The sequence below is a fragment of the Oryctolagus cuniculus genome, chromosome 16 (genome assembly GCF_051225735.1).
Source record: "Oryctolagus cuniculus isolate XC-2025 breed Fujian yellow rabbit chromosome 16, ASM5122573v1, whole genome shotgun sequence".
Taxonomy (NCBI): Eukaryota; Metazoa; Chordata; class Mammalia; order Lagomorpha; family Leporidae; genus Oryctolagus; species Oryctolagus cuniculus.
The window spans coordinates 19,118,826-19,136,987 of record NC_142882.1 but is presented as its reverse complement, the minus strand read 5'-3'; the positions used below and the strand labels follow the sequence as shown (position 1 = coordinate 19,136,987).

At 67.0% G+C, this 18,162-nt stretch overlaps 2 protein-coding genes across 8 annotated transcripts; one reads left to right on the top strand and one right to left on the bottom strand.

Moving 5' to 3' along the window:
* Window positions 1-434: 434 nt before the first annotated feature.
* PRKCSH (PRKCSH beta subunit of glucosidase II) lies at window positions 435-9,683 on the bottom strand. Of its 7 annotated transcripts, none has more exons than XM_051840007.3 (18): window positions 9,529-9,683; window positions 9,118-9,248; window positions 8,853-8,969; window positions 8,381-8,476; window positions 8,235-8,292; window positions 7,412-7,529; window positions 6,408-6,537; window positions 3,529-3,613; window positions 3,148-3,226; window positions 2,786-2,872; window positions 2,434-2,613; window positions 2,260-2,353; window positions 1,916-1,985; window positions 1,713-1,802; window positions 1,529-1,603; window positions 1,038-1,137; window positions 781-938; window positions 435-689 (listed from the first exon to the last, which is right to left on the bottom strand). In XM_051840007.3, the coding sequence occupies exons 2-17, from the start codon at window positions 9,197-9,199 to the stop codon at window positions 792-794; spliced, it is 1,608 nt and encodes a 535-aa protein (XP_051695967.3). In that variant the 5' UTR covers window positions 9,200-9,248; window positions 9,529-9,683; the 3' UTR covers window positions 435-689; window positions 781-791. The 7 variants fall into 7 exon arrangements, with proteins under 7 accessions (XP_051695967.3, XP_069915202.2, XP_051695965.3 ...); XM_070059101.2 differs by having other exon boundaries at window positions 2,455-2,613; XM_051840005.3 differs by having other exon boundaries at window positions 9,533-9,656.
* A 3-nt stretch (window positions 9,684-9,686) lies between these two features.
* ODAD3 (outer dynein arm docking complex subunit 3) lies at window positions 9,687-17,949 on the top strand. The gene is made up of 13 exons (XM_051840009.3): window positions 9,687-10,464; window positions 11,533-11,654; window positions 11,734-11,811; window positions 13,885-14,055; window positions 14,138-14,239; window positions 14,325-14,450; window positions 14,615-14,737; window positions 14,977-15,129; window positions 16,163-16,323; window positions 16,408-16,564; window positions 16,917-17,072; window positions 17,379-17,463; window positions 17,583-17,949. Exons 1-13 carry the CDS (start codon window positions 10,200-10,202, stop codon window positions 17,699-17,701), a joined length of 1,818 nt encoding a protein of 605 aa, XP_051695969.3. The 5' UTR covers window positions 9,687-10,199; the 3' UTR covers window positions 17,702-17,949.
* The last annotated feature ends 213 nt before the right edge of the window (window positions 17,950-18,162 follow it).

The window sequence follows — 18,162 nt, the reverse complement described above, 5'->3', positions numbered from 1 at the left end:
TCCTAGGATGGGGCTGTTCTAAACGTATTCGACACAGACGAGGACGCCCGAATGTCCCTGGCGCCCAGGGCTGGGCCCGGCTGCCGCTGGGAACTCCCATCAGGGTCTCCCATGGGCTGTGGGGGTGGCAGAGCCCCCATACTGGAACCATCACCTGCTGCCTCCCAGGGTGTAAGGAAGCTGGAGGGGCTGGGAACTCGACCCCCGGGGTCTCTGGTCCCCCGAAGGCGCCCAGCCCCGCCTGCCTCACGCCACTGCTGCCAAGTCCCCCACCCCCTCACCTGCCCCCCACCCCCACCTGCCCCGCATCCACTCTGCCCAGGTCCCCCCCCACCTCCACTGCTGCCAGGTCCCCCACCCCCACCTGCCCCGCGTCCACTCTGCCCAGGTCCCCCACCCTCCCCTACCGCAAAGCAAGGCAGACCCCACAGAGCTGAGGAGACATCACATTTATTGTTTCAAGGTCACAGGTCAAGTTTGTCACTCATCTCCACGGGGGGGGGGGGACAGGGGCGGCCGGCCTGGGGCCCTGGCCAGCGGGCAGCTGCTTCATTCTGTCCTGGGAGGCCGCTGGGGCCTGGGGGCATAGCTCGGCCCCCACCGGGTCCCACGCAGCTCCTGGCCCCGCGCGGGAGGGCGCGGGACCCAGAGGAGCAGGCCTGCAGGGGCTGGTTTCACACCTGGAGGCTCTGGGGTGGGGGGAGAGATGCGGGTGAGCTGGAGGCGGGCCGGGGCGCCGGGCCGGGGGTCTGCCTTCCTCGGCCCCCAGCCCCTGCCCACCTCCGCGCTGGCTAGAGCTCGTCGTGGTCGCCGTCGGCGGGGGCTTCCGGGGGCGGCTCGGGGCAGGCGGCCGGCGTCGTCAGCTCCATGAGGTACTCGCAGCGGCTGGGCTCCGTGGTGCTGGTCACCGCCGTCTCCTTCCCGCACAGCAGCCGCACCTGGGGAGGGGGGGGGGCGGGCGGTGGCGCGCGCGCGTGGGCCTGGGTCCCGCAGCCCCCGGCCCGGCCCGCCCCGCCCCGCCCGGCGCGGGCACTCACGGTGGTGGAGCGGTTGGGGCCCTGCCAGCAGCCCGTGCCCTGCTCGTACTTCATGGCGCTGAACTTGTCGTGGTCGGGGCCGGCCCAGGAGCCCCAGGTGCTGCGGGAGAGCGGAGAGCGCTGAGGCCGGGGCGGGGCGGGGCCGGCGGGGCGTGCTGAGGCCCGGGGGGGCGGGGCGGGGCCGGGGGCGGGGCGTGCTAAGGCCCGGGCGGGGCCGGGGCGGGGCCGGCGGGGCGTGCTGAGGCCGGGGCGGGGCGGGGCCGGCGCGGCAGGGCGGGGCGTGCTGAGGCCGGGGCGGGGCCGGCGCGGCAGGGCGGGGCGTGCTGAGGCCGGGGCGGGGCCGGCGCGGCAGGGCGGGGCGGGGCCGGCGCGGGGCGGGGCGGGGCGGGGCCGGCGCGGGGCGGGGCGGGGCGTGCTGAGGCCCGGGCGGGGCGGGGCGGGGCGGGGCGGGGCCGGCGCGGGCGCGAGCGCGGGCACCCCGAGGCACTCACCCGAGGTTAGTGGGGGAGCCGCCGAGCTTGGGCTTCTGGGAGACGAGCTTGAAGGGGCAGAGCCTGTAGACGTACCTGGGGGCAGGCGCGGCGGGTGGGTGGGTGGGGGGAGACGCGGGGACGCCCCTCCCCGCCAAGCACTGCGCCGCCGGCCCCGCCCCCGGCCCCGCCCCCGCGGACGCACTCGTTGGTGGTGAGCTCGTAGCACTGGCTGTACAGGTAGGCGAACTCCCCTTGGGGTCCAAAGTCGAAAGAGATCTCCTGCTCCAGGTTCCTGGACCGGGAGGCGGGCGGTGAGGGGCGGCCGGCCAGGGCCGCGTGTCCCGGCCTCCCCCGGGGAGCCCGGCCCCGCAGGCGCATGCCTGCCTGCCTGCCTGCGTCCGGTACCTGATGGACTCCTCCATGTCCTTCAAGGACCGCTCGGCCTCCTCAAACTTGCCCCGGGCCTCCTGGGCAGCTGGCAGGGGTGGGGGCGGGGTCAGAGGCGCCCCTCCCCCACCCCGGACCCACTCTCCCGCGCAGCTGGCTCGTGGCCGCCTGGGTGTCACAAACATCATGGGAACGGCTGCCCCGGGGCTCCCCAGGTCACAGGGCCTGCTGGGAGCAGGTGCGGCCACAGCGTGCACCCGCACAGGTGCAGGCAGGGGTTGGAGAACGGGCTACGGTGCCCGGGGGACACAGGGGGCCCATCTTGGGGAGAGGGAGGCCCCCCGACCAGGGGTGGCCCTAACCGTCAATCAAGGCCTGTGTCTGCTCGTCGTACGGTGGCATTTTGTCCTCCGCGGTGCTGGGTGGCTGGGGGGGCGCGAGTGGGGGCGGGGCCTCCTGGAAGGGAGAGGGGTGGTCAGTGAGCAGCCCCTCCCCTGCCTCCCCAGCTCCGCCCTCCAGCCCTCGGGAACCCGCACCTTGGGCTGCTCCCCCGGCACCTCGGAATCCTCCTCTTCCTCCTCCTCCTCCTCCTCGTCCTCCGCCTCCTCCTCCTCCTCCTCGTCCTCCTCCGTGGGCGGTGGGGGCACAGGCGGCTGCTCCTCCTTAGGCGCTGTCACATCAGGGGCGGGGGGTGCCGGCGGCTCGGCGGGCAGCGCCTGGAGGGCAGGGGCGGGGGTGGCCGGTGCGGTGGAGGGAGGGGGCCGCCGTGGAGGGCGCGCGGGCGGCCCAGCTGGCCAGGGTGGCCCCGTGCCAGGACCGGAAGTGGCCCTCTGCGCGCAGCGGGGGCAGGGCAGGCGCCACCCCTCCCCCTCCCCCTCCCCCACCAACCTCGGACCGGTACTTGTCCCTGATGGCGGCCCAGACAAGGTCGTAGAAGGAGGCGGCGTCCGTGTGCGCGTCTCCCCCGAGGAGGGACTGCGGGGGCAGGGGCGGGGCCGCGGTGTCAGGGTGGGGCCTGCCCTCAGCACCCAAGGCCCCCGGGAGCCTCGGGCTGCGGTGCCAGGCACAGGGCGAGCCCGCCTGGCTGCAGCCAGAAGGGGGCAGTGCAGGCCGGGGGAGCACAGAGCGAGGGTGGGGGCTGGGGAGACCCAGCGAGACCGGGTCAGAGAGGGAGGGAGGGCGGGGCTGCCTGAGGTGGCCGTGGCCGCCAGTGATCCCTATAAGGCCCAGGCCAGGGCCAGGCTGGGTACCTGGGCTTCCCCTTCGGACAGCGTGCCGTCCCCATCCGTGTCCAGCTCAGGGTGGGTCTGCAGCTCGGCCAGTGAGACCCTGCAGGGGTGCCAGGTGGGGGGAGGGGGTGAGGACCGCGGCCACCATGGGCGCCAGATCTTCCCTGGGGACCCCCAGGTGCCGGGACGGGAGAAGGCGGGGACTGAGAAAGGGGTCGGGAGACACCTGGGGTCCCGCCCAAGTCCACAGAGACCCCTTGCCCAACCCAGGGAGCTGCCCTCTGCCTCCGCCCCCAAGCGGTGAGGCCCCGCCCACCCAGCAGTAGCAGCAGCAGCACACGGGGCACAGAGGGCCTGGGACCCTGGCCCCAGCGGGGCCCCGCGCGGCCCGAGCTCGCTCACCTCCCATCCAAGTCGTCGTCCAGCTCCTGGAAGGCCTCGGCCGCCAGCTCCTGCTCGCGCTGGGCCTTGGAGGCGGCTTGCTGCTCTGTGGACGGAGCGGCGCCGTCACCGGGGCCTGCCCCCACCCTGCACCTCCCAGGAGCACCCGGGGCAGGGAGGGACAGGCCCGGGAGTGGGTGGGGTTGGGGGCCCCCCCGCATCTCATAGGGCGGAGCCTGAACTAGGCCTCCCAGGGGACAAGCTGGGGGGTCAGGGCCAGCCCCTCCCCACCCCGTGGGTGCCAAAGAAGCGCCAAGAAGGAGCCAGCGCTGGGTGCCATGGCTGAGCTGTCGGAGGGCCTGGCTCTGCTGGAGGTGGCCGAGGTGGCCGAGTTCCCGGCTCCTGGCTCTGACCTGGCCCACCGTGGCTGCTGTGGGTGTCTGGGGAGTGAACCAGTGGGTGGAAGACCCCTCTGCATTTCAAACAAGTAAGATAAAAGACCCGGATGGAGCTCCGGGCTCCCGGCCTCAGTGTGTGCCTGGCCCGGCCCTTGCTTCCACCAGCGGATGGAAGACCTCTGTTTCTCCCTATCACCCTGCCTTCTGCGTGAACAGAGATACAAGCAAAGGACGGGAGAAGGGTGCAGTTCTGGGAGGTGCTAACGGGGGCCGGGTCAGAGGTCAGGGGGCAGAGGGGATGGAGGACGCCCAGCAGGGGCTGGGAGGGTGACTGGGCCAGGTGGCGCCCTGGGAGTGCCGAGGGGCTGTCCCCAGAGAGCGGCACAGACGGAAGGGACGGAGCCACCCCTGGGATCAGGCCCCTCCTCGTCCGCCTCCTCCCCTCCCCCCCCAGCCCCGTCAAGCCTGGGGTCTGTGCAGAAGTGGTGCTCGGGCCGCTGAGCTGGGCCAAGCAGGGCCTGTGTCAACCGAGGGGCCTGGCCGTGTCAATAAAACTTTATTTATATAGAAAAGCCGAGCGTCACTAGAGGACCAGAAGCCCAGGGCCTCCAGGGTGTGGGAGGCGCGGGAGGCTGGGGGGGAGGGGCGGGGTACGGAGAGAGGCTGGAGTCCGGACAGGAGTTCCCAGCCCCACAGGGAGAAGACACAGCCCCGGGGCTGGGGACGGCAGGGACCAAGGGCCCTCACGTGGGATCCCTTCCCCCAGCCCCACCCTCGCTTGCTGGGACCCAGCAGTGGGCTCCCTGCTGGTCTCTGAGCTCCTTCCTGCCTCACCCCTCCCCACTGGAACACCGAGCCTGAGCCCTCTATAGCTCCCACTGCTCCTTAAAACCAGACACAAAGTTGCCTCAGGGCCTTTGCACCTGTTCCCTCCCTCCACAGCCAGCGGCGCTGACCAGGGCTGCACACGGCACACAGCAGGGGCCTAGCAAATGTGCACAGAGCTGCCTGTCAGGAGACACCAGGGAGGGAGCAGGCAGCGGAGGTCCCGAGAGACGGAGGCCCGTGGCCTTGGAGAGGGGGCCACCCTGGTTCCTGACGGCCACCCAGCTCCTGGTCAGCGGCCTCCAACTCCTTCCAGCTCTGCTTGCTCCTTGAGGGCACCTGGTGTTTTCCACCCCACCCCCTTTGGCTCTGCTTCCATGGTTCCCAGTCCCCACGGAGCTCAGAGAGCACCCAGGGACTGAGAACGAGGACCGGGGCCAAAAGCAACAAACGCAGCCCGAGAATTAAAAAAAAAAAAAGAAAATAAGAAAATCCTCTTAAAACCAACGCTAGCAATGGGAATTACCAGGGCAAAGCAGGATCTTGGGAAGGTAAGATAGCCTGTGCCCTCAGCGGCTTTGCCGATCCTGGCTAACTTGGAAAGGTGGAGGGAGATAGGGGGAGAAGGGGAGGGAAGGGGGGAGAGGGGGAGGGGGAGGGGGAGAGCGAGCACCCCCACTTGCTCGATCAGACACCAAATGCTTGCTGCAGCCAGAACCGGGCCATCCTGAGGCCGGGAGCCAGGACCTCCCTCCAGGTCTCCCACGCGGGAGGCAGGGACCCAAGTCTCTGAGCCACCGCCTGCTGCTCCTGGGAGGCGCATGAGCAGGGCGCTGGAATCGGGGTGGGGGAGGCACCCTGACGTGGGATATGAGCGTCCCAAGTGGCATCTGAGCTGCTGCACCCAACTCCTGGCCCTGGGTGTCTGTGTGGATGAGAACTTGTGGGTTAGGAGAGGCTGGAATCAAAGCCCAGGTGAGGGAGGGTCACAGGAGACCCCTATTAGGGGGCTGTCGCTTCCCGGACGGGCTCCGTCATGCACTGCCTGAGAGGGAGATTCAGGGGATCTCAGAATGGCAGTGTTCCTGGCCACCGGCAGAAAGAAAAGATTCTCTGTTTCTCTCTCTCTCTCCATCTCCCTCACTCTGTCTCTCCCTCTCTCTCTGTCTCCCCCCTCCTCTCTCTCTCTCTCCCTCTCTGTCTCCCCCCTCCTCTCTCTCTGTCTCCCTCTCTCTGTCTCTCTCTCTCCCTCTCTTTCAGAACTGCTCATCCTAAGCTGAAAGTTATCCCATGGATAACTTTCCCACAATGATGACCAACATACAGTCAGAAATAATTAGACACTCAAGGAAACAAACCCCACGATCGATAATCAGCTAAAAGGGGCCAGCGGATTTCAGCTGTGGCCTGGGCCTCCAGCACCCCCTGGGAGCACCAAGTTCAAGTCCCAGCTGCTCCACCTCCCGTCCAGCTCCCCTGTCAATGCATCTGGGAAAGCAGTGGAAGATGGCCCACGTCGGGGAAGATTCCCTCTCTCTCTCCCCCTTTATCTGTGTCTCTGCAACTCTTTCAAATAAATAAAATACACTTCAATAAAACCAATGCAGTGGGGCTGCTGGGCCCGGGCCGCCTCTGGGCCAAGCACAGAGTGGCGCGCCCGGCCGCTGGTGCCTGTACCTTCCCACAGCCGCTGGTGCTGCTCCTTGGCTTCCTTCTCCGGCTTCTCGGCCTCCTCCTTTGCCGTCCGCAGCAGCTCTACCTGGTCCTCCAGGGACTTCTTTCCGGACTGCAGCTCAAGGAGCTTTTTCTGGGCGGGCAGAAGGCAAGGGGCCAGCTCTCCACCTGCTCTGGCTGCCAACCCCTACCCCAGCCTCTGCTGCACAGCAGGGGTCTCCCTCCCCCTTGCTGTGGCTCCCCAGAGAAGTCTAAAACACCTCAGCGTGGCCACGGGGCCCTGTGTGACAAGGACAGCCCCTGCCTGCTTGTCCAGCCTAATGTGCCTCTAAAATCCACCTGACAGAGATGAGGCCCCCAGTATTCAGTACTCGGCACATGCTACTCCATCAGCCTACGGATTTCAGTTTACACAGAGACCTCCTCCTCCAGGAAGTCCTCCTTGCTTTCCGTCCCCCCGACAAGGGGTAGTGGCAGTGATACTGGGAACCTTCTCCATACCTTGTACGCCACCCCCTCCACCAAGAAAAAAAAAAGCTTTTCTTTCTCTCATCAGCCCTGGGCGTGGCTTCTGTCTGTCTGTCCTTGCCACTAAACCATGGAGGCAGGACTGGGTCTGCCTCCAGCCTCCTGCCCAGTGCACGGGGCGTCCTGAGCAAGTCTGAAGAGGGAACGGGGTCGGGGGCTAGGCCGGCCCTGGTCTTCGGGCAACAGGACCCCCCCCCCAGCTGCAGCCCCCCTGGAGAGTTCCTTCCTCTCTGGACCCCGCCTCCTGCCAGGACCCTCCGGCCTCCCCAGGAGGGCGAGGGTCACCGCAGGGCCCGCCCAGCCTCCCTAGCCATGGGGACGGCAAAGAAACACTTGGAACCTTCCTTGGGCCGGGAAACAGAGCCGGAGCCCTCACACCTCCAGTCGGGGGCAGCCGGGAGCCCCCCCCCGCTGGCCGGCCCACGCCTCCCTCGAGGCCACAGGGCCCAGATGGCGCCGGGCGACGCCCAGGGCCTCACCTGCTTCTCCTCCCGGGCCTTCTTCCAGTCCTCGATGAGGATCTTCTTGAGGCGGAAGCCTTCCCGCGTGACCTCCGCCAGCTCCTGCAGGGACTCCCTCTCCTTCCGGCCCTTCTCCCTGGGGGGTGAGGGGTGGGACAGGCACCCCGGGGGGCCGCTTAGGGCCCACCACGGCCGCCTCTTCCCAGAGGGCCCCATACACCTGCTACCCGCCCTCCCCCCGGCTCCCCCAGGCCCTGGCAGCCTTCGTCCTTGGAAGAAGGGACACTGGGCAGGGTGGGCTTGCCCTAGGGGCTGGGGCCGGGGGCCGGGGGAGGCCCAGGGAGCGAGGAACGAGATGACAAACAGAAAGGCAGCCTGGCTAAAAGGCACCTGGAGCTCAACCCACCCTCCACCTATGAGACGTGCCGTCAGGAGCCGTCACCTCCGTGCCGGGACTCTCGGCGTCTTTGCAAGACCCACCCAGTCCCGCCACGCGGCGACAGGGGCCAAGAGGGGCTGTTCCCTTCGCTCGCCACGATCCGCCCCCTCTCCCCTCAGCCCCCCTCTCTGGTGGCCACGTGAGCCCCTCGTGGCAATTTCAAGAATGGGGCCAGGCCTCGCAGCGACCTGGGTTCGAGCCCTTGCTCCGTCCTAGTCGCACAGTCCCCCCCCCCCCGGGGGTGCCAATTCCCTTCCTGAACTTGACTTTGCTCATCTGCTGGGCAGGGAGACAAATGCACCTGCTTCCAGGGTGGGGGAGGGGAAGCCATAGGTAGGTAGGGGTGACGAGGGTGGGGTCAGGCGAGGTGGGAGGGGAGGGGGTTCCCGTCCAGCCACCTACTTGCAGGTGTTTTCACAGACGATGCCGCTGTTGTATTCGTCTGTCCCATCGCAGCAGTCTGGGGCAGGGGTGGGGGCTGCTGTCAGACCCGGCAGTGCCTCCTCCCTCCGGCTGTCTCCCCTGCTCCCGCCCTCCCCGTCACTCACCGCAGACGCCGTCATTGACGCGGTTGGAGGGGATGTACAGGGGCTTGTAGCCGGTGTTGCTGCAATGGAAGCTCCCGTTGGGACAGGCAGCCGTGCCTGGTGGGAGGAGACGGCCCTTTGGTCCACAGGAAGACCCCTACCCCGACCCCAGCCCCAGGAAGCCCGGGAGGGGGGCGGGACAAGGAGGAGAGAGAGCCCAGTCTTCTGGGGCCTGCCAACTCCTTTGTCTTCAGCAGCGACCCCGCCCTGCGCCCACACACACCCTCTCCTGCACCCTGCCCCGGGGAGGGGGGTCTGCGTGTACGTGGGGACCTCCAGGACTGGCCGGAGAAGCCTGGGGCTGGCAGAGTGGGAGACGGGGGAGCGCCCTGGGATGCCACGGCACCTGCCCAGGGACCTCTGTGCCCGGGTCTGTCCCCCCAGCCCAGCGGGGGGCCACGCGGGGTGGGGGGGCAGGCCAGCGCCGACTCACCCGGCTCGTCCGAGCCATCCTTGCAGTCACAGTAGTCGTCATTGACTTGGTCGAAGGGGATGGTGGCCGAGCCGTCCAAGCAAGTGAATGGCTTGTTCTCGTCGTAGAAGGGGTGGTCTGCGGGGCAGGGCCGAGAGGCTCAACCTGGGGCAGCCCGAGGCCCAAGGCGGCGGGGCGCCCACCCCGCCAGGGGCCAGAGGCAGTCCCCCCACTCCCTCCCCCCGCCGCCGCCTGCAGCAGGTGAACCGGGCGGGGGAGGACTCACTGGTCAGCGAGACGCCCCGCGGCCTCTTGACCTCCACGGCCCAGGAGAGGGGCGGCAGCAGCAGCAGCAGCAGCAGCAACATCTCGCAGGGGGCTCTGGGCCGGACACGGAAGCAGGCTGGAGTCCCCACGCTGCGACCAGAGAGCCCGGTTAGCGGGAGAGGGCTCCTTCCAGCCAATCCGGGGCCCGCATCGCTTCTCGGATCTGCGAGCGGCAGGCTGGGGGGGGGGTCCCCCGATCCTGGCCAAAGGAGGGGGAGGAGGGGGCGTCCCGCTCTGCTCCCTGTGCAGAGCGAAGAGGGCTACACCGTTCCCGCCAAGAAGCCAAAGGGGTTCAGCCTCCCGCACCCCCCACACTCGCCCCGCAGCCACAGGAAGTCGGGGTGCCCTCCTCGCCCTGCTAGGTCATCACCTACACGAGGCCGGAGCAAAGGTTAACAGCACCCACCGCGCCCCCCCTGGCCCAGGAACCACGGGTCCCGGCCGTGAAAAGAAAGCGGAACCGCCTGGGCGCGTCACTTCCGGCCGCGCGCCGCGCCCCGGGGATGGCCTCTCGGGGCCGCCATGTTCGGAGTGGCGTGCGTGGGCGGCGCCGGAACCGAGGACGGCCATCTTGGGTAGGACCGCGAAGCCCTAAAGAGGCTGGATTTGTAGAGTCGCGCTTAATGGCGGCGCGGTGTGCCTCCATCTTGGGAGTGGCGGCTCCTGGCATCCGGAAAAGAAAGTTCCTGAAAGATACCCGTGAACCGCCCCCTCCACCACGACGGACGAGGGGAGAAAAATGGGATGAGCACGTGACACCGGAGCACCGCCCCCCGCCACCGTCAGGCCGCGCGCTTCTGCCACGCCCCCTCCGCGGACTCTCAGCCAATGGGAGCGGTGGCTTGGGAAAGCGGTGGTCTCCATGGGAACACTGCAGGGAGGCGGGGTGGCGGTTGCCTAGCAACCGGGAGATGCTAAGAGGCCCCGCCAAGCGGTCAGAAAGCGCATTCCCACTGCCCGAGGAGTCCCAGCTGACCGCTCCGGCTCTGACCCGGCCGCTCCGCTGACCCCCTCCCGGGGACCCTGGTCCCCCACCCAGTCATGACGTCTGCCCTGTGCCTGGCGGCCTCTGCCAATGCCCTGAGTGCTCAGGACCAGGCCCTGACGGCCACTTCCAAGGCCAGGGCCAGGAAGTATTCGCGCAAGGACAGCAGGTCTCCCACCAAGCGGGGCCACCCGCGCGGTAAGGGTGTGGCACAGGCCTGGCCCGCACACCGTTCCAAGTCGGCCTCCCTCCGCTCCGGGGCGCTGAACCCCCACGTGCAGTCACAGGTGCTGGAGCTCCAGAAGAAGATACAGCTGCTAGGTAAGCCGGCTGCAGCCAGCGAGCGTCCGGGGGCAACGTCTCCTCCTTGTTGTTGGTGCTTCCAAGTTCAGATCCTGGCTCAGGGGCCAGAGGTTAAGCCGCCGCGGGTTCGAGTCCCGGCGGCTCCACTTCTGATCCAGCTCCCTGCTAATGCGGCTGGGAAGGCGGCAGAAGATGGCCCAAGTGCTTGGGCCCCTGCACCCACCTGGGCGGCCCGGATGGAGCTCCTGGCTTCAGCCTGGACCAGCCTTAGGAAGTGAACCAGTGGATGAAAAGTCTCTCTCTCTCTCTCTGACTCTGTCTTTCAAATAAACAAATCCTTAAACAAAAAACAGACACAAGTCCTGGCTGTGCGTCCCGGCTGCTTGCCCTTGAGCAGTAGCGCCAGCCTGCCTCAGTTTTCCCATCTGTGAAATGGGCTATGAGAGGTGGCCGGCAGCTGGTTGGAGTCTCCACAGTGCACACTTCCGGTTCTTGGTGGACAAGTTTTCCCCTCCAGGGCCCCCTGGGTGCTGTCTGGGGATGTCTCTGACTGTCACACTGTTGCTGGCGGGGGGGGGAGTGGGGCAGCTGCTGGCCCAGGCGGCGGCCACTGTGGCCATCTAGGGAGTGAACCAGCAGATGGAAGACCTCTCTCCGTCTCTTCCTGTCTTCCTGTCACTCTGTCTTTCAAATAAGTAAGTAAATCTTAAAATAATATATATTTTCTTATTTGAGAAGAACTACAGGGACAGAGAGAGAGAGAGAGAAGGAGAGGTCTTCCATCCGCTGGTTCACTCCCTGAAAAGCCACAACGGCTGGAGCTGGGTCGATCCGAAGCCAGGAGCTTCTTCAGGGTCTCCCACCTGGGTGGGGGGCCCAAGCACTTGGGCGCCATCTTCGGCTGCTCTCCCAGGCGCATGCGCAGGGGGCTGCACTGGGTGCCGGGCTCGCAGGTGGCAGCTGAACCCACCCGGCCAGAACACCAGCCCCTGACGTGTTGTGCCAACTCTAAGCTGCTGATTGCGACAGGCTCCGTCCCACGCCACTCCCTCATTGGCGCCCCCCCCACCTACCCCCCCCCCCCAGAATGTGACCAGAAGGCCTTTGAGGAGAGCTCCCAGTGGAACATCAACAAAAACCAGGACGTCATCCACCAGCTCCGGGAGGAGACCAAGGCGCTGCAGCTCCAGCTGTCGGACCTGCTGCAGGTGCGGGGGCGGGGCCGGGGTGGGGGAGGGGCGGGGCGGCGGCCGGGCAGGGGGTCACCGTGCGCCCGGCCCCTTGCAGGGAGATGAGAAGGTGGTCCAGGCAGTGATGCAGGAATGGAAGGCAGAGCGGCCCTACCTGCAGAAGAGGACGTGCCAGGTCTGTACCCCCTCCCCACCGTGCTCCCTGCTCCAGCCCCACCCTCGCCAGAGCTCCCCCTCCCCCACAGCTGCCCATCACCTACTGGTTCACTTGATTCAGCAGTGACGTTGGAGGAGGGTGTTTGGTGTTTGAAACGATTTATTTAGGGGCCGGCAGGTGAAGCCGGCATCCCATACGGGCTGCAGTTGGAGTCTGGGCTGCTCCACTTCGCATCCAGCTCCCTGCCAATGTGCCCAGGAAGGCAGCAGAGGATGGGCCATTTCCTGGGGCACCTGCCAGCCACCTAGGAGACCCAGATGGGGCTCCTGGGTCCTGGCTTTGGCCTGGCCCAGCCCTGGCCTTTGCAGCCATTTGGGGACTGAACCAGTGGATAGAAGATATTCTTTCTCTCTCTCTCTCTTTCTTTTGGTAACTCTGCCTTTCAAAGAACTATGTCTTTTTTTTTTTTTTTTTTAAGATTTATTTATTTGAAAGTGTTACATAGAGGCAGAGAGAGAGAGATCTTCCATCCACTGATTTACTCCCCAGGTGGCTGCCATGACCAGAGCTGGGCCAATCCAAAGCCAGGAGCCAGGAGCCTCCCCCGGGTCTCCCATGCTGGTGCGGGGACCCAAGCACTTGGGCCATCTTCTACTGCTTTCCCAGGCCATAACATAGAGCTGGATCAGAAGTAGAGCAGCCGGGACTCGAACTGGCGCCCATTTGGGATGCCAGCACTGCAAGTGGCGGCTTTACCCGCTATGCCACAGCGCCGGCCCCAAGAACCATGTCTAAGTTTGTCTGGGCCATCACCCCTTGTCTCCCAGGCACGTTAGCAGAAGGGTGGGGCTTGGGTGTCCCATGTGGCTTCCTGACCACACTGCACACCGTGGGTTTTCCATCGGGAGTAAGAGAAGCGGAAGCAGGGTTCTTCAGGGGTGGGGGGCATGGCCAGGAGGACGGACATCATCCACGGGGAAGATGCTTTGGCCACCCTAGGACAAAAGTGGCTCGGGAAACCAGGGACACAGAACAGAGAGAAAACGCAGAGAAACAGGGTGCAGGAGGGAGAGAAAGGGGGACATTGAAGACGGGGCTGGGGCTTGAGGCTCGAGGGCCTGAGCCGAGACAGAGACCATGGGAGAAGTCCAGGCTTGGGGTCGGCCCGGTGGCTCCCTCCTGGGCCTTGCCGGTTCGCAGTGCCTGGGGCGGCCTCTAGAGGGCGCCATGCGAACGGCTGGAGGCCGGTGCTCAGTGTGGTTGTGTTCAGCGCAAAGTCGGCTCGTACTCCTAAGGCTCAGTCTGTGGAGGTCCCCAAACCGGTAGATCTGGGCAGGAAGGAGATCCGGGGTCTCTCTCTCCAAAGGCAGGGGAGATGGGGCACACAGGGAGATGGGTGGTAAATTGGAGATGAGCCGCAGACAGCCAGGCCAGGTGGTCCCCCGGGGCGGGGAGTAGGTGTTTGGCCCTTAGGTTAGAGGCCCCCCCCCTTGTGACGTGACGCAGCAGGGTAAGCGTCTGCCCGCAGCGCCGGCATCCCATAATGAGCGCTGGTTCTAATCCCGGCTGCTCCACTTCCGATCCAGCATCCCTGGGAAAGCAGCAGGTGATGGCCCAAATGTTTGAGCTCCTGCATCCTCGTGGGAGACCCAGATGGCGCTCCAGGCTCCTGGCTTCAGCATCGCCCAGCCCTGGCCATTGTGGCCATTCTGGGAGTAAACCAGCACCTTTCTCTCTTTGTAACTCTGCCTTTCAAGTAAATAAATGATTTTTAAAAACTATGCCAGGTTAGGATGCCCAAGTCCTACCGGCTAGTGCAGACCCTGGAAGGCGGCAGTGATCGCTCGAAGCATTGGGTCCCAGGGCTGCTTCCTGGTCTCCCCGCCTTCAGCCAGCCCATCTGCGGCTACTGTGGGCATCGGGGGAAATGAACCAGGGGACAGGAGCTCTGCGCGTGTGGCTGTCTGTATCTGTGTCTCAGAGGGGCCGGGGGCGGGCGGGAGGGAGAATCCGACGCCGCCGCCGAGTGGACCAGATGCGGATGGACCAGGTGCGGGGGTTCAGGCCCCTCCCTCTCGCCCCGCCCCTCAGCAAGCCCTGGAGCACCTGGACCGCCGGCTGAGCGAGAAGGTGAAGCAGTTGAACGCCGCGCGCCACCAGGTGTCGCTGCGGCAGAAGTGGCTGGAGGAGCTCCAACTCCGCCACAGCCTGCGCCAGCTGGAGCTGACCGACGCGCAGGACAGCAACACGGAGGTGGCCAAGGTGAGGCCGGGGAGCCCCGGGGTGGGGATGGGGGGGGAGCGGAGGGAGGGCCTGGACTCAGGCCAACCCTGCCTCCCGCCAGACCGTGCGCAACCTGGAGAACCGGCTGGAGAAGGCGCGGATGAAGGCGCAGGAGGCGGAACACATGACCAAGGTGTACACGCGGCTCAAGGAGTACCTGCAGGTGGGCCGGCGCGGGGGGCGGGGGCGGGGGCGGGGCCGCTCGGCCGGCCGGGGGCAGCAGCCACAGGCCCCCACCGCCGCCCCAGGAGGAGCGCCTCCACATGGGCAGCCGGTTGGACTCCATGGAGGCGGAGGTGGTGAAGACCAAACAGGAGCTGGAGGAGCTGCACGTGGTGAACCAGGAGGCCCTCAACGCCCGGGACATCGCCAAGGTGCCGGCCGGGTGGGGGGCGGGGGGCGGAAGGCAGGAGGGAGGGCGTCCTGCTCGGCCGGCCCCGCTCCGCCACAGCGTGCACTGGGCTGACCCTGGCCCAGCTGTCCGGACCGGGGGCCCGCGGCTGCCCCTGCGACCGGCCCGCTTGTCCTCCCCGCCCAGAATCAGCTGCAGTACCTGGAGGAGACCGTGCTGCGGGAGCGCAAGAAACGCGAGCGCTACATCAGTGACTGCAAGAAGCGCGCGGAGGAGAGGAAGCTGCAGAACGAACGCATGGAGCGCAAGGTGGGCCCCGCCCCGCCCACCTGCTTCGGCCCCGCCCACCTGCTTCGGCCCCGCCCCTCCGCGCTGGCTCTGTGCGGCCACCTCCCACGCAAACCTCATCGCTAGGCCCCCGCTGCCTACCTGGCCCCTCCAGAACCCTCCGCCAGCTTCCGCCGTAGCCCACCCCTCCTTCCGCCCCGGAGGTCAAGGCCGGGCGAGCTGACCCTGGCCTTGACCTCCTCCCCGCCCCCGCCGGGCAGACCCAGCGCGAGCACCTGCTGCTGCAGTCGGAGGACACCATCCAGGAGGGCCATGGGGGCAAGGGCGAGGAGCTGCGGCGGCGCTGGAGCATGTACCAGCTGGAGATGATCTTTGGCAAGGTCAAGGATGCCACGGGCGCCGCCGAAACGCACGTGAGTGCGGCCGCACCCTCGCCCCGTGCTGCATCACGTAGACCAGCTTTCTTCCTACGAGGAGCCCCTTCCCCCTCCAGCTGCCACCCCGCTGCCCGTTCACAGCGAAACCCACAGGAGCCAACCCCACTTGCTGTCTACACTCGCTGTCTGTCTACACTCGCTGTCTTCCCCACTTGTATTGGACCCCTTAGGACCATCCTCAGACACTGGGCCCTGCTTTATCCAGGATCCACAAGGGCCCCAGCCTGGTGTCTGTCTTTTGGGTGCTCTCCCAGGCCGTCTACTCCTAGTGAGCCCAGGTTCTCTGGGGCGCGGAGTCCCCCGCCCCTCCCCCAGTCGGCGCAGTGCTGGGACCCATGCAGTATGCAGACTCCCACACAAGCCCGGGCGAGAATCTCCCCCCAGAAGTGGCCCCGTTGCTCAAGTACTTGGGTTCCTGTCGCCCAAGCGGGACCAATACATATATATAAAAAATTCAAAGAGAAGAATGAAAGTATGCCTAGTTGTTTTTTGTTTTTTGTTAAAGATTTACCACTGGTTCAGTCCCCAAATGGCCACAATGGCCAGAGTGTGCCGATCCAAAGCCAGGAGCAAGGAGCTTCTTCCAGGTTTCCCACGCAGGTGCAGGGGCTCAAGCACTTGGGCCATCCTCCACTGCCTTCCTGGGGCATGGCAGAGAGCTGGATCAGAAGTGGAGCAGCCGGGACTCGAACCGGCGCCCACATGGGATACCGGCACTGCAGGCGGAGGCTTAACCTGCTACACCACAGCGTCGACCCCAGAGCTGTTTGTCTTTTTTTTTTTTTTTTTTTTTTTTTTTTACAATATGCATTTTCCACGAGCTTTTTTGAAGACTTAGCTATAGACAAGAAAGAGCCCCACCAGAAAAAAGGTCAGGGCGGCAGGATCCAGGCAGCCCAGCCCCGGAGGTCCCTGTGCAAATGGCCGGCGGGGCCGCGTGTCTCCCGCGCGGGCAGGGGCGCGGAGCGCGTCCTGGCTCTGACCCCCCCCCCTCCCCGGCGGCCCGCAGTCGGTGGTGCGGCGCTTCCTGGCCCAGAGCGACACCTTCGCGCAGCTGGAGGCGCTGAAGAGCGAGAACGAGCAGACGCTGGGGACGCTGAGGGAGGAGAAGCAGAGGCTGCAGCGGGAGTTCGAGAACCTCAAGTACTCGGGCGAGGCCACGCTGGTGAGGTGAGGCGCGGGCGCCCGTGTCGGGGGAGGGGGCGCCGTGCGGGCTGGGCCCCGCCGCGGCAGCGACCTCCCGGCTCCCTGCAGCCAGCAGGAGCTGCAGGCCGACATGCAGGGCCGCCTCCAGGCCGAGGAGCAGCGGCGAGGCGAGGCGCAGGGGCAGCTGGAGCGCACCTTGCGGGCCATGCAGAGCGCCAAGGAGTGCTTGGAGCACCTGGCGGGCAAGCTGAACCACGTCACCCTGGTAGGCCCCGCCCCCAGGAGGAAGCCACGCCCCCAAGCTAGGGAAGACCCCCGCTTCTCCAAAAGGTCCAGGACTTCGGAGACTTTGTCCCGCCTGGAGCCCCCCCCCCCAAAAAAAAAGCCTTGGAGACCCCGCTTCTGCCCTGCGGCGGCCCGAGCCTTAGGCTGTCCCCACCACGACCTCCCTCGAGTTACTAACGACCCCTCCTCCAAGGGACCCGTCCCCACCCTTCTCTTGCCATTTCCCAAACGCAGAGGCGCCCCCCCCCCCCGCCCCGCCCCGTCCCGCAGAGGTCAGCGGTTCCCCCAGAGGCCCCGCCCCTGGCTGACCCGGCCCCGCCCCCGGGCCGCAGGAGGACGGGCGCTTCGCGGGAAAGGAGTTGGACCCCAAGGCCGCCGACTATCTGCCCAGCCTGCTGCGCCTCGTGGAGGAGAAGCTACTGAGACTGCAGGAGCAGCTGAGCAGCCACGACATCCCGGAGCTGCTGCGGCACATCGCCGCCCACGAGGTGCCCTGGGGGCTCCGGCAGAGCCCGGGGCCCGCGGGAGAGGAGCGGGGGGGAGGGGCCGAGGGCGTGGCTGGGGTGCGGGAATCGGGGGTCTCACCCAGAGGCCAGAGAGGGGCGTGAGGGACAAGGGGGCATCCGCACGAGGCCGAGGACTGAAAGAAGCAGCAACAGTTGGGTGGGGGGAGTTGGGGCAGGGGGGGTCTGCGTCACGCTGGGAGGGGGGCATGGCTCCGAATGGGCGTCTTCCGCAGTCTCCGCCCCGCTCACACCCCTCCGTCCTGTCCCCCCTTCTCCGCGCCTGCTCAGTTCTACGCCACCTTGGAGGGGAACCTGCCCCAGTACAACACCCGCATCCCCCTGCCCCTAGCCGGCTCCAAGGACAAGTACTTCGGTCAGCACCGGCGGGTAGGGGGCGGGGCGGGTGCAGGCTGGGAGGGGGAGACGGGAGGCGGCTCCCTCATCGCCCCGCCCCCTCCGTGTGCCTCTCCCTCCACCCCCCCCCCCCGCCAGACGAAGAGGAGAGCGAGGACGAGGACAACGACGTGGTGACCCGCGCCGCGCTCAAGATGCGCTCCCAGAAACTCGTAGAAATCCGCAGCAAGAAGCGCAGCCGTCCGCGGAGGTCCTAGACGCGCCTGCGCGCCCACCCGGCGCCGCGCAGGCCCCTCGGGAGCCCCCTCCCCCCGGCCCCGGCCCCTCTGAGCCCAGCCTCAGGGTCGGCGGGGGCCTCTTCCACGGCCGGACGAGGCCCAGACAGGGAGCAGAGCAGGCCTGCGCGCCCGGAGAGGAAGGGGCCGAGGCACAGGTTCCCACGGTCAGTCTCAGCCGGCGGGTCGGCGCCGCCGGCCATGGCGCAATAAAGGTCACGAACCAGCCAGGCTCGCGGGCTTTCCCGTTTCTGCACGGCTCACATGGGGCTGCCCCAGGGACCTGATGGCTGCCCTGCACGGGGGACGCAGAGAGGGTCTCTGTGGCCCAGCCAGAGGGACGGGAGACGCCCCCACACCTGGGGCAGACAGGAGACCTGCCCCTCCCTGGTTCCACGTCTCAGCTCCCGCACACCTGGGGACAGAGGTGTCCTGGCCAGTCG